This window comes from Ruditapes philippinarum, unplaced genomic scaffold (assembly GCF_026571515.1).
Source record: "Ruditapes philippinarum isolate M1 unplaced genomic scaffold, ASM2657151v2 ctg4522_1_1_1_1, whole genome shotgun sequence".
NCBI lineage: Eukaryota > Metazoa > Mollusca > Bivalvia > Venerida > Veneridae > Ruditapes > Ruditapes philippinarum.
The window spans coordinates 32,854-47,207 of NW_026858549.1; the positions used below are offsets into that span (position 1 = coordinate 32,854).

Genomic DNA, 14,354 nt, shown 5'->3' on the forward strand with positions numbered 1-14,354 from the left:
AATCCAGTCCACAAATTCAGAGTTTTAATCGTAAACCTGAAAAATAATGATCGGCTCATATTATACTAAACAGCAAGATTTGACATTCAAATTTTAGATGTGAAGTACAAAATGACAACTCTATTGGCCTATTATAAAATAAGTCATTCTAATTAGGTGCACACATTCAAGTTGGATTTTTATCCCGATAGTCTTTTTATCAATTTTGCTTTGATTTCAAGTGAGATATAACACTAGTAAGCCATCGTTTTATTGAGTTTTTCTTTCTGGGCTTTTAATTCAAATTTGTAATTATTGAAGTGTTCTTTACTTTTATAACAATGAGTCTTTTTTCTTCTGGATATTGGTTGTTGTTGTTTTTCTTGTGTGTTTGTTGTTGTTTTTGTTGGTGTTGTTGAGTTTGTTTTGTCTTTTCGTGATTTCATATATTTTTGTTATCAAGCATTGGCGATATTTTGTTTTCATTTTGTGAATCTTTTAAAAAATGTAGTACATCTCTCTATTTCGGATTATTACAATAATACATGTGATCCCTTGCTTTATTATGCCTTTTCCTTGGCATAAATTACCGTTGCTCTTCGTGACACGCCTTTTACTTTACGTTTTTGCCATATTACAATTGATCCCTTTGTCCTTGACATTAATAACTGCTGCCTTGACCGCATGTCTTTTTCTTTACATTATAACCATATTACATTTGATCAATTTATTAACAACACATTGTCCTTGACATTAATAACTTTTGCCCTTGACGGTACGCCTTTTCCTTTGAATAAATATAATACTACTTATTTTATTCCACTATCTCTAGTTTTAGTATTTTATTTCTGGAGGTATAATGGTCCTCATCAGCTCTCGTATATTATCAAAACAAGTAAGGATTGATAAAAACATTGCTTTGAAGGACTTACTCTTATCCTCTTATCTGAAATGCACTTGAAATATTGATAATGCATTTTCATAGTTGCCTATTGTTATAACTAGCTACGTTCTACAAAATGTTGCAATAGTTTATTACGTAATCTAGCTATCTGTCCTAATACTCTGATAGTGTGTTTACATAAATATTTACACGGATTACACGCACGTACACCTATTGGTCTGTTCGTGCTTGCCTGAAGTAAATGAACGGATGACCGCCTTAGATCTTCCTTCAGCATTTAAAGATGGAAAGTCGCCATATGATCTATATGGTTAGTGTGAGTAAACCTAAATTAAACAAAATAAATACGGTAAATAAAACACCGCGGCATGACTTGTATTTTAAAAGAATAACAACGAAATGATTATTTTTCTGTAAATATTTAATATAATGGAACGAATTATCTTTCCGGAAATAAAAAAGAATTGTCTTTCAGAAGTGTTGCCATTTGTTTGTTGTACGGTTTATAGAATTCATACAGCAGATGTTTAGTCTTTGGCAACATGTCATAATGCTTCTTGGATTCGTTAGATACATTAAAATTCAGTATTTCTGACAATTCTCTTGAAGATATTGCACCTGAAACAAAAAGAACAAAACATCTTCCATAAAACTGAGTAAAATTCTTTATCTACTGGAAGCTTTGTTTATGTCTACGAGGAAAATGACGTCATGGCTGACGTAATTATATTGGATGGTTAACTGTTCTGTACTTTCTTAGAAACTTTGTCATTATATGCAAGTCAAATGTAAGACATTAGTTAATAAAGTAATTGTATGTGATTTGAACATTAGTACTCGTTTTATTATGTATTACAATTATAATTCACAACATTCAAATGAAGCTGCCTAAAAGCGGTTTCCAACTTAAATGTGTTTCTCACAGATATCCTGTGTTTGGACGGGTATTAGATCTTTATAGATAGTTGCATTTGATTGTCACACACAGCACCACTTAAATAAGTAAAAGTCTGCTGAGTAATCAAGACATTCTATTTACGCTAACGTTTAGACATGTTAAAACTTCAAACTTAACAAAATCTCATATAGATAGAGCAGCTCTGTTAGTATTACGACACATCAACTTACTCATGTTAAGAAACTTGAACGTTTCTTTTAAAGTTTGTCTCGTTTTTGTAAGATATTGTTCCATATTAATGACAAATAGTTGATCCTCCTGAAATACAGACAGGAGTTCTTCCATGTAAAAGGCATAAAAACCAGCTCGGAAACTTTCAGCCAAATACTGACTCCCCTGAAATATGAAATGAGGAAATGTTCTATTATATTATCTCATATCATTGCGTATTTAATGGTTATTTTTTACATACAATATTTTTGTATTCATCGGCTAAATCAGTTCGGTTAGATGGGGTGTAAACAATATCAAACAAGAATAGTATTGCATTAGTATCGCAGGTGATCACGTAAAAAAGAAAACAGGTTTGTATATATAGATAATAAAAATATGTCAATAAGATTAACATATCTAAGGTGAGACAAAATAGTTTAATATGAAATGTGTTTATTGAATAATAATAATTTACATTTAAAGGCACAATATGCAGAAAATAAGAGTTACATAGTTATTGTGATATTACTCAAGAAAGACAATTAGTGTTGAATGAAATAGTTTGAATTTAAAATTTTCCTTTTACTGAGCTAAATTAATTTCTAAGAGAGCTGGCCTTTTTGGCAGATACTAGTAGTAGGGTTTAGTAACATTGACCCGTGACACAAAAAGCGGGAACATTTTAATTAATGAAGTATTACATTGAATGGTATTGAATTAACATAGGTAAAGAGGGATTAGATGAAAGGTGAAATGTAATGAAAACTAGAAATGAGGTTGATCCTTTGACCGAGAACGTGCCCCTTATAATTCACGAGTTAGAGAAACCCCAAGAAAAGTTTCAAACGAGAAAGCACTAGGTCTGGCGTCAAATGTTTTACCTCCTTTGGAACCTGGATATGAAAGGAACCTTGATATGTGGATATGAAAGGAAAAACATTTTGTACTACCTGTGGAAGTCCTTTTTCAAAATCTTCATCATAAATACAACGTCTCATTGAGAATTTATCAAAGCATATCGTGTATTCGTCTATCAATGTTTTGGCAACATGATGAAACTTGTTTGCTGCTTCGTGTTCATCAATATTATGTTCACTGCTTAGTTTTATCTGATGCATAAAGTCCAGAAATAGTCTGAAAGTTAAAATCGAACATGTAATATAATTGTAATGCTACTATACTGATTGTTATGAGTATATGGATTGTGTAGAATTTGAACATTTTGCAATTCATTTGGTATTTTGACATTTTCAGCTGAACATGTACGTGTACGTGTATATTCATAAACACAAATTATTTACACAAATGACAAAAAGTGCAAAATGAAAAGACAATAGCAGTGGCATTGTGATATACTACATTTGTAAATTATTATGCCATCAATTTTAAGGGTCTTTTTTTTCTTTCCCTTTTTTCTTTTCTGTTTTTCTTTCACGATTTTCACTGACATGACTTCATGTAGCTAGAACATAGATCATTGCGGATTATAATTTGATATTAAATTTGTTAAGCAAGAATCCCTTGCATGGTTCTCCTTAGCAAAAAAAACATTTCTAACAAAAGTACTCAAAATAAGAGATAACGAACAACCATTACAGCAAGTTATGAGTCATAAATGCTTGTCTATTTATAAAAACCAAAAGACAATTTTTTTTTAATTTACAACCCGCGTAGTTAACCGTCTGAAAGCCAAATGAAGTTTCTTTCTTTCTATTCGATCAATTTACTATTTCGACTTATTTTAATGTGACTGATTCTGTTCATAAAAGCAGAGACATAGATTACATAGTTATCTATGTCTCTGATAAAAGCTAATTAAATGTGAACTATCTTTTCACCCCACCCCCTAGCACCGGGTTAAAACAGCAGAGACACTTACCTTGACACTGGATTTCTAAAAATAATGATAATCTTTACATCAGGCGTCAAATGTTTGATATAATGAAAATTGGTATAACGTGGTTCCGTTAATCCTTCGTTGCCGGGCATCAGCTTCCAGCCGGTGTGCATGTGAAGATTTGCTGGCGTGGCTTCCGCTTTGAAATAAATTAAAGGGTATAAATCTATATGAGCCGTGTCATGACAAAACCAACATAATGGGTTTGCGACCAGCATGGATCCAGACCAGCCTGCGCATCCGCGCAGTCTGATCAGGATCCATGCTGTTCGCTTACAAACCCTGATAGCCAACAGCATGGATCCTGATCAGACTGCGCGTATGCGCAGACTGGTCTGGATCCATACTGGTCGCAAACTCATTATGTTGGTTTTGTCGTGACGCGGCTCAAATCTAAATCTTATGAAATATTTTTTATAAAATTTATCAACAGTAAAATAATATTGGTTCCATTATTATATGGTTGTATCACGAAAAAGAAGTAACATATAATGTCTCTGTTATTTAACACATGAATAATGTACGCAAACAGAATAAAATGTTCCGGAACAAAATATTATTTTGCTATTTTAAGTAGGGTTTTATCCAATTAGCTGCGCAGCTCGCTTTAAGGCTAATTATTGCCATTTTTATTTCATACAAGCATTTTGGAAGTATTCTCTTTTTAAATCCAAACAATAATTATTTTATCAGATATATAGCTTTATACACCTTAAGTGTTAAAAAGTTTAACAATATAATAATAATATGTGAAAGGGTGTATAATGTCCTTTTTCAAAACTTAGTCTCAATACAGAGAAAATTTAAGAAAAGAAACGTGTAAATCTTATAATCGCCACTAAAAATCATACGACTGATTCACGCCATTAGACTTTGAAATTGAGTATTTATTTATAATCATGAAAAAAAGAAAGTACTGATGTAGGCAATTTTCGAATTTTGAAAGATTATTTGTTAAATAAAACTCGAATAAACATTTCCATTATAGGAGAAATATGTTTATATGTATTCTAGGCTTACTGAGGGTCCCTTCTAGCTTTCAGACACTGAGAGTACGAAGTCTGTTTTATGGTTCAGACTTTGGCAAGTTGCACTGTTTTAACTGATCAGGGGAGGTAATTGGTAGTTTATATTCTGCACAGACAGATGAGCTGTGCGCTTTTTAAAAGTGTAGTGCGAAACGCGCAAACTGACTTATAGCATCTTGTAGTGTATGAAACACACACACACCATAAAATGTTTTTCTTGTTGTTGTTGTTGTTGTTGTTGTTGATGATGTTCTTGCTGATGTTGATAGTTTTTGTTGTTGTTTTTTTTTTCACTCTATTGTCTATATCTACATATTCGCAATTTATTTATTTATCTATTTATTTATTTATCAATTTATCGAACAATTTCATTATGAATATGATTATATGCCAGAGAAAACCGCGAGCAGCATGCGCAAAAATCGCAGAAAGAGGAAACGAACTTCGCATAGGAACTTACCAGTTATACATTTATTAGTGGTGACCCTCCGTCTCGTGCAGTTCTGAATGCCGTCTGCTGCACTATCAAACATTGAGATGTAAAACTTAATACTTCGATTATCGATACCTTTCTGGATAGTATCTGCAATAGTGTTGGTTTAAAAATGAAAACATGTGAGATTAGATTTTAAAATAAAGCTGGTTTACTTTTGCTCTCTGCAGTAATAGGTGAGAATAATATGTTTTACAGTAATCAGCTATATTGTGGGGTAAAAACTAAAAAAAATTACTGGCGCAAACCGTTAACTTGAAAGAAATCGGTAAGAATTTATAACAATATAAGTAAAACAAAATAAATAAATAATAAAATAGAACAAACTAAGATGGATGGATGGATGGATGGATTGATCCGAGCGCCCAGACATCTGTCCGTCCGATCCTAGGGTATAACCATAACAGAGTTAGGACTTATGTACAACGTGGCATTAAGAGACAATTGTAATTTCCGGGATAAAAAGGTGACTTGCGGGATTGAAAAATATCAAAGAAACAAATTCTATAATGACAATCCCCTTGAAATGTCCGTTCGTCCGTACGGCGGTCGCTCATAATTAAATAATTAATTCATTGATTTAAATCATGAACAATGTCAATTACTAATTGATTAATTAATATCTTTAGGTGATTGACATTATTAATCAATAACTTCAAATAATTAATTAATTAATCAATCAATCAATCAATCATGAAATTATAAGAAAATAAATGATCAAAATTTAATTAAATAAGTAAATACAATAATGCAAATAAATAAATAAATAAATAAATAAATAAATAAATAAAAATGGATTCATTTATTCAAAATGAGTTTATTCTTAAAAGAAATACTCACTTATAAAATCGGATCTTTCTGTGATAAATTTAGTGTCTATACCGGCGCGTAACCTAGGAAACCATTGTGCCTTCTTGAAACTTGGTGTCTGAAATTCTGGATGCGCTACGATTCTGTTGAAAAAGTCAGAGGTACCACTTTTCTTAACTCCTGTAAAATAAAATATTGAAGAAATATAGCAAGATATTATAATCACCAACTCAGAAAAAAGATTATCAATATCTGCTGAAATTGTGGATTTTTTTCTGCAGTCCATGTAAAGTTTAAGTGATATCATAATACAAATATACAAAGAGTGAGACTAAAAACAGTGTTTGAGCACCTAACTTAGTACCGTATTCCCGTATATACCGGACAAGGCGCTTGAACTATTAATGCTTAAAACTCTCCTTTCGACCCGCCGAAATGCACTTTAAGACATTTAATTCATCTCATCTCTTCACATTGATTTAGGGTAAAAAATGTAAAAATCAACGGAAAAAACACGACATGTTTCTACATTGTGATCATGATTTCTAAAATGCGGATAGAGACAATGCTCCAACAAAAGAGTGAGCTTACAAAAATTGGGCTACAAACAGTAAGGCCTGTCTCTACACTACCCAGTGTTGTCGATAATATTTAGTGTGTATTTTGAGTTTATTCATTCTCGCCCACGGTTGCCCATATGGGCGGGTCCTCCAGAAGACATTAGTCATTTTAAATTGTTGGAGGATAGTGCAAAATACAGAAAGATGCCCCAATTCCAGAAGCTTCTCCTAGATTTTTAACCTGCCAAGTGTTTAAGCACTCAAAACTGGACCTAGATGTAAAGTCACATCCGAACGACTGAGTAGTGATTTCAATGCATTTGATACACCTTTTCGGAGTTTAACTATGGAAAGCCAGAGTACACCCCGCCGGTGTTATTATTTTCCCTATATAAAATGCATAAGAAAATATCTTCGTCGATTTCATTTAATGCTGATGAAACTATTTAAAACAACTTCGCATGTACAGGAAAACAGTGACAAGATAAAACGATTAATGTAGGCCAGGGGCCAGAGATGAGGAAGAGAGATGGTCCAGCTTATCATTTTAGGTATGCCATAGGCTACCTTACTATATCTGTTACATGTCTCAAAGGAATTTGGAGGTTACGACTTACGTACCATTGCATAATGTACAATTATTTGGAGGTAAGGTACCACTTATATAGAAATTAGTAATAAAGGGATAATAAGGGATAAAAGGTGTAAACATATCAGGTAAACTGTTAAATGTTCAAATTCACCCATTAATTGATCTATTGTATTTTATACAAATATATACTCGGGTGGCCATGGTTCGTTACCCAAAGCATTTTACAGTGCCAGTTTGATACACTATATTTCCTTATGATCCAAGCGTTCTTTGATAAAGAAATTTCGCAGATACATTAAATTTACTTTAATGTATAAAAATATACAACTGTTTTCTTTATTAACTGACATTTGTTGAGACTTTCTGGCATACAAAGTAAGGGTGTTGACTCTAGGACAGGGACAAATTTAGGACATCCGACGATATATTATAAGAAGAATAAACAACAAACGCAATTAACGATGATAAATATTTATTTATACACACGAAACTGAAACAAATAGTCTAAAAACTGGAAAAGCTTGTGTGTGTAGATCTATTTCAGTATATTTAGAAAAAATAATACTTGTCGTTGTGCAGTGATAATATTTCAGGCAGTTTGTATCATTTGGGTATAATTTAATTTATTTTATGATTATTTAAGATCTCTGGTGCCAGTGGCCTTCACCCACTACACGAGCTTCTTTACAATATGCACACACTCTTTTGTCAGTTTATTCATTGTTTGCTCTGACTGCCAATATCATAGACATCTTTTACACTGGATTCCTATTTAGGGGGACAGTGAATATACAGGATACATCCCATTCAAAAATATGGAAGGGATTATCCGCCAGTTCACCTATTATGCTTTATGACATTCCAATTTCAGTTTGTACTTTTGCGATAGTGAATTTGATGTTAGATTTTGGTTATTTTCAATACTTAGTGTATTTCGTATCTTTATAATTATAAAGGTATTTTTAAATATATCTTTGTTATACGTTAATTTTATTTTTTATACACGTTTTTCTTGTTTCATTCTGAAAATTGGTATTTAATACATTTAAATTTAAAATCACACATTAAAATCAACATTAGGTTAATCAGTATATGGACCCTACCGAATATGTGTTAATTCATTTGTAATAAAATGTTCAACATTTAATCAATCGAAACATCATTGCAGTATAAAATGATGTTTAACATTGACTCATTAAAAAAATCGTCTTTATATCAATGTTGACGTTATCAAAAAAACGAAGCGGGGAACCAATTTTTGTAGTGCTTTTTCTTACGACAGAGGTCGCTGTTTAATACTACTTGATCCCTTTCGGTGCGGACGTAAAAATCACCTCATGGAAAAGATCCGATCAAACATCGTAATGGTCAGACACTCACATTGATATTTACATAGACTTACATTATAAGAAATGGTCCCTAATCCTACCTTAAAATTGAGTTTTCATGCTAAAGAGGTGATTTTTCTAGCAGAATGAAATGCCTGACACATAAAAATGTTCCTGTTATATAGGGGTAGCCAACCATTTTTTTGCAAAATGACTTCAAAAAGGATTACCCCCATTTCATTGAAATATTCTGCTGATCACAGGACTGACATACACTTTTTATAAATGCAAATATCCAAGTCAAAATTATCATTATAGAGACTCATGAAATGTTTCATTTTCTTCAGAAAACAATGTAGTATTACTTTTTAAATTAGTTTTATACTTAAAAATACCCTGTTTTCATCCAACCACCTCATGTATAAATTGAATCATACGGTTTCCCCTGCACTTTTTTCAGCCAATCGCTGGCCATGTTAAAATGCGATACCCTGACCTGATACCCTGCCTGAAATAGCTCTATATACAACAACAACAACGAACATGATCTCTCTTGCATAATGCGCAACATATTATTTTTATTCTTTACATCAACTCATTTTTGAAGATCTTTCAGAAAAGGTATGCATGTGGCATACTGTATGCAGCGGATTTTGAGATATTTTGCCTCAAACTTGGCCTTTTTTCTATACGTTATACACACCGTATTGTGATGGCAGATCACTGCAGTGATGGCAGATACAATGTAGCTGAAATTTACCGCTAGGTACAGGAACAAAAACAGGAAAAAACGAGTCCAAAATTACCTAATAGTATCTCCAGTCAATGGACAATAGTTTCATATCAATGAAATGGGCCGTATTTGTGTAATATTATAATACCAACCAAATTTATAACCTACCTGTACCAAGCGGTAAATTTCAGCTATCTGCCATCACTGCAGTGATCTGCCATCACTGGCGCCGGTAATACGGTGTGTTATATATAGGGGGAAATATTTGGTAGTCATTAACCTCCACATGATCGGATTAGTTTTCGTAGTATCAGATTTGTGAACATCGGTCAGGGAGCGGTTATTACACCAGTTATTCCCCGTTGATTAAAAGGGCCAATTCTAGCGCAAAAACCTAATTAATTTTGATTTACACTTCGAAACTGTTAGTGTGCTATGCAAACTGCTGTTTCGAATACATAATACACAATGTCAGCATGGGACTAAAATTACCATGATTTTGTAAATTAATTATAGAAAGCAAATTCAAATAAAGGAAAAATATTTGAAAGCCAGCAAATTAAATATCTAATTATAGTTTGCATGTTTACAGCCTTAGAACTGAAGTGTAAATTGAATGTTCGAGTTACGTCAGCAAGTACAACATCTTAATATTGCATAATGATTACAACGTATTAATAATAATGTCTTCATATTAAATAACAATGTTACATAATAATAATAATAATGTCTTCCTATCAATAAGAATGTCTTCAAAATAATAAGAATGTCTTCATATCAATTACATTGTATTCATATTAATTAGAGTGGCGAATAATCCCTTCCATACAAAAACACTATCTGATTATTACATGCTCAGAGTAGAATCCTTACACATGGGATTTGATTTCAACTCAATTCTTATCCAAATAACTATTAGTGATGTCAGTGCACACCCAATCTCTCACCTGACCACCCATTTGGCTTAATGTATTTGGTTGGGAAAAGCATTATATGACAGTCAGGAATCGGTGTATCCACACTGGATTTTTTAAAATTATATATGGCATAAAGTCCTTGGCCCTTCCCACAGGTCACGGCTTACATGATACTAAATATTACCTATATACCTATTTCCAAACACCAGAACACTCAGGACTTATATTCTCTATAATCCTATACGGCTATATAATATTCATCGTAATAATATTTTATTTTATTTATAAACGAAAACACATGGCCCTTAAGGGCATAAGTGAACATACAAAAAAATATTGCTTTAATAAACATTGCTATATTAAATAAATTAATACTTGTTTTAAATAATTATACTCACCGCTTATACTTGAGACGCCATTTTTGAATGGTGTATATGTTCTTTTCTCCTCAGTCAAAGTTACTGCATAAACCGATTGTATGATCGTGAGAATTATTTACGAACGTCGTTCACCGTAGGGAACGTGTTACACTATCGCGTTTTCCGGTTACAGTATAAAAATTTAAAGATGGAGGATTATTTATGGGAAGAGAGGTAGGTGATTTTTATTCAGGTCCATACTACAAGTAGTTTAGTTTCTAAAAGGTTGTTTTTTTTGCTTTGCTTGTAAGGAACAGGATCCGGTATCTAGTTATATATTTCTTCAGACCCTGTACCGCAGATTTATCTCTATATTGTCTCATAAATGTGCAGATTTGACAGTTTGAACCGAGAGACCAACACATTGTTTTCCCATTCCGACATTATTTATGCATGCATAGATAAAGTAAATCTACAAAACGTTAGTCCTTTGTGTTTAGAAACGTTTATAAAAGTAAATGACCAGTTTAACCTATTTTTCCTGTTCGTCAAATGCAATTGACAAAATAAACAATGTTACAGTATAGAGCGAGGTGAATTTTGCTGGGTTACAGCATAGACATAGCGACTTTGATCCAATTTTGTTACAGTTTGTACCCAGATTCGGTTACAGTTGAGATACTTGCCAAATTTCAAACAAAGTTCGTGTATCCATTATTTTTTATGAAATAACTCATACCTATCTATTAAATACATTCTTGAAAGGCTGTACATGTATTCCTTTTTTCTACAGCAGAAAAGTTATAGTTTGCTTTTCCTTACTTTAAATTTCAGATTGAGACTTTTTGCCGGATATGTAATGTCCTAACTTACTGTTTTCACTTGACTGTTTTCACGACAACAACAGTAACTTTTATCAAATTGTATGGAGAGATGAAAGATTATTGCTTGATTTCATTACACATTATAATAATGCCTATTAGTAATAAAATATAGAAAAAACAGAATCCTTAACAGAAGTCCAACACGGAAAACATGAAAATGTTGCAGCCTCATTTTGATTGAGACTGTTCATGGACGGTATTGGTAACTGCAAGCTACCGTCCACGTCTGGCTTCAGCAGACTTCACATTAAACATGAACTGGCAAATAACATCTGTGGATGTGTTCATATTGCGGTTATCATGGAACCTTCAATGTGACACGTTATTGCCATTCCATGAAAAGCGGCATATAACCCCCAGGTTAAAAATTGCGTGTGCCCTTAACGAGAATAAAATGAGTGAAACTAAATAAAATAAAATTTTGAGAGGGGATCGGAGGTTATGAAGCCAGCATACCACAGATAAACTGTCAAAAGACACAATTAAAAAGCAGACATTACCCTAAGGGTGATTAAACAGTATTTAAGTGAGACATACTGCAACCTTAAAACTTATTTTAAGTTGTAATTTCCATCTAGAATAATGCATTTTGTAAGTATTTAAAAGGGTTTGTTAAGTTTTGTTTTTTTGGATTTTAAATTTCAACGACACTGATGTCATGTGAAAACATTTCTGCTTTATTGTAAAGCAAGACCCAAGATACCCTTTGTAAAACATTTCAGACACGAGCGGGCACCTGACTAGAACCATCTACCTTCCGTAAACTAGCTTGATAGATTCCTCGCATACAAAGAATCCAAAGTCATGATGGGATTTCAACCACAGCAGTATTGAAGTCGGCGACCTTATCCCGACTCTGCCACTGTTATGTACCTCCATCAGGATATTGTAATTGACTTTTAATATTATTTTCTTTTTCAGAAACATGAAAACTTCTATACAGGATGTCTGAAATAAATAAAAACGAGTTTTAATTTAATAATGACAAAATAAACTTGACTTCATCGAAGAAGCATTCGAAAGGACGCCATGATCATGATTTGATTTGAATGCTTTTTTGGTTCGATATTAAAGGAATCGTTAAACATTGCCTTTTTTAAATCTATATTTTGGGTTTTCGTATCCCCGATTGCAACCGAAACCATTTGAACAACTTACGTAGAAAGTTTCATAAATTTCATCACATTTAGCCAAGAAGTTACAGAGCGGATGAGACTGCACACACATGTGTACGACAGACGGACAAATAGCCATCGGGCCAATAAGCTCACCAGTTGGGTTTCGTCTATGTATCATTCATACATTTTACCTAGTATAGATAGAAAATGTCGAAGTCTAAGCTGTAACCGAAATCTGGGTATAAACTGTAACAAAATCGGATAAAAATCGCTAGATCTATGCTGTAACCCTGCACAAATCACCTCGCTCTATACTGTAACATTGTTTATTTTTCAAACTCATTTGACGAACAGGAAAATAGGTTCAACAGGTCATTTACTTTTATAAACGTTTCCTAACATAAAGGACTAACGTTTTGCAGATTTACTTTTTCTAGGCATGCAAAAATAATGTCGAAATGGGAGAAAAATGTGTTGGTCTCTCGATTCAAAGTTTCAAACCGTCAAACCTGCACCGCAGATTAATGAGACAATATAGAGATAAATCTGCTGTGCAGGGTCTGAATAAATATATGACTAGATACCGGATTCTGTTCCTTACAAGCAAAGCACAAAATATCTTTTAGAAACTAAACTACTTGTAGTATGGACCGGACCTGTCCTCACACAAATAATCCTCCATACTGTAACCGGAAAACGCGATACTGTAACACGTTCCCTGCAGTGTCGTTGCAAAAGTAACAAAGACGAAGTTGTTAAAGTATTAAAGTATTACCCAGGGCTGGGAATCAAAACTGCGTCGTATCCTACAAAATGTAAACAAACGATGCCATCTTGGAACGAAAAACGTATGTTTTTGTTTCTAACTCTTTTTGTTGGAAATGACTGAAAACCAGATAATTATATGTATTAACACGCTACACTATTTTCCGCTTCGTTCGGTATATGTTGCTTGCACAACTATTTTGTAAAACAAAAGTTATAGCGAACTTGCAACTCGAAGCGGAGCAGAATTTTTATGAAAATGTGTGGATACGACGCAGTTCATATTGCTTTATCTATCGTTTTCCCCTTCAAATCAATTATATATTTGTTTCAGAGTTCACCATAAACTTTGAAATATAATTTTGCATCATTTACTAAAATTTCATTAAAAAGAGACATTTATTTTTAAAGAAAATAATGATTTTTACGAAATGATACGACGCAGTTGAAAATAAAATATGATACGACGCAGTTGTATTTTTGGCAGTCTTTACAACAGGGATAATTTTGGCAGTATGTTTCTATTTTATGGAATAATCACTTGCGCTAGATAAAAAACCCAGATCATTTGAGGTGTGTAGCAATTTTCTGTTGCTTTTGATTATTTAGAATACATTGTGTCATGTCCAATATAACATTTAATTTGAAAGTTTACATTGCGGAATCTACTTTTTAGTTAATCATGAACATGTTACCTAATTAATCATAATATCTGAAATAATTTCTTATATTTCCTGTATGTTCAATATTATCCCTAATTTTTTTCGCAAAAAAAATGTAGAAATCTATTAACTTGAATTCATTTTGGCTAGCTACGCTCTAAGTTAACTGTGGTTTTGCATGTTCTGGGAAATGACTGCTTTTTGTGGTTTGTTT

The 14,354-nt window shown here is 32.8% G+C and overlaps 1 protein-coding gene and 1 long non-coding RNA gene across 2 annotated transcripts in view; both read right to left on the bottom strand.

Moving 5' to 3' along the window:
* Nucleotides 1-1,155: 1,155 nt before the first annotated feature.
* Nucleotides 1,156-14,354, bottom strand: part of LOC132753565 (carbohydrate sulfotransferase 15-like) — a 48,671-nt gene continuing 35,472 nt past the window's right edge. The window contains exons 8-9 of the mRNA XM_060744050.1: nt 2,012-2,177; nt 1,156-1,501 (exon numbers count right to left, since the gene is read on the bottom strand). Coding sequence (XP_060600033.1) covers nt 1,323-1,501; nt 2,012-2,177 — 345 coding nt within the window. The 3' untranslated portion in view covers nt 1,156-1,322. The remainder of the gene's footprint in view (nt 1,502-2,011; nt 2,178-14,354) is intronic.
* LOC132753566 (uncharacterized) lies at nt 3,817-6,394 on the bottom strand. Its single transcript, XR_009628977.1, has 3 exons — nt 6,253-6,394; nt 5,380-5,502; nt 3,817-4,030 (listed from the first exon to the last, which is right to left on the bottom strand). It is a non-coding gene; the product is annotated as an uncharacterized LOC132753566 (long non-coding RNA).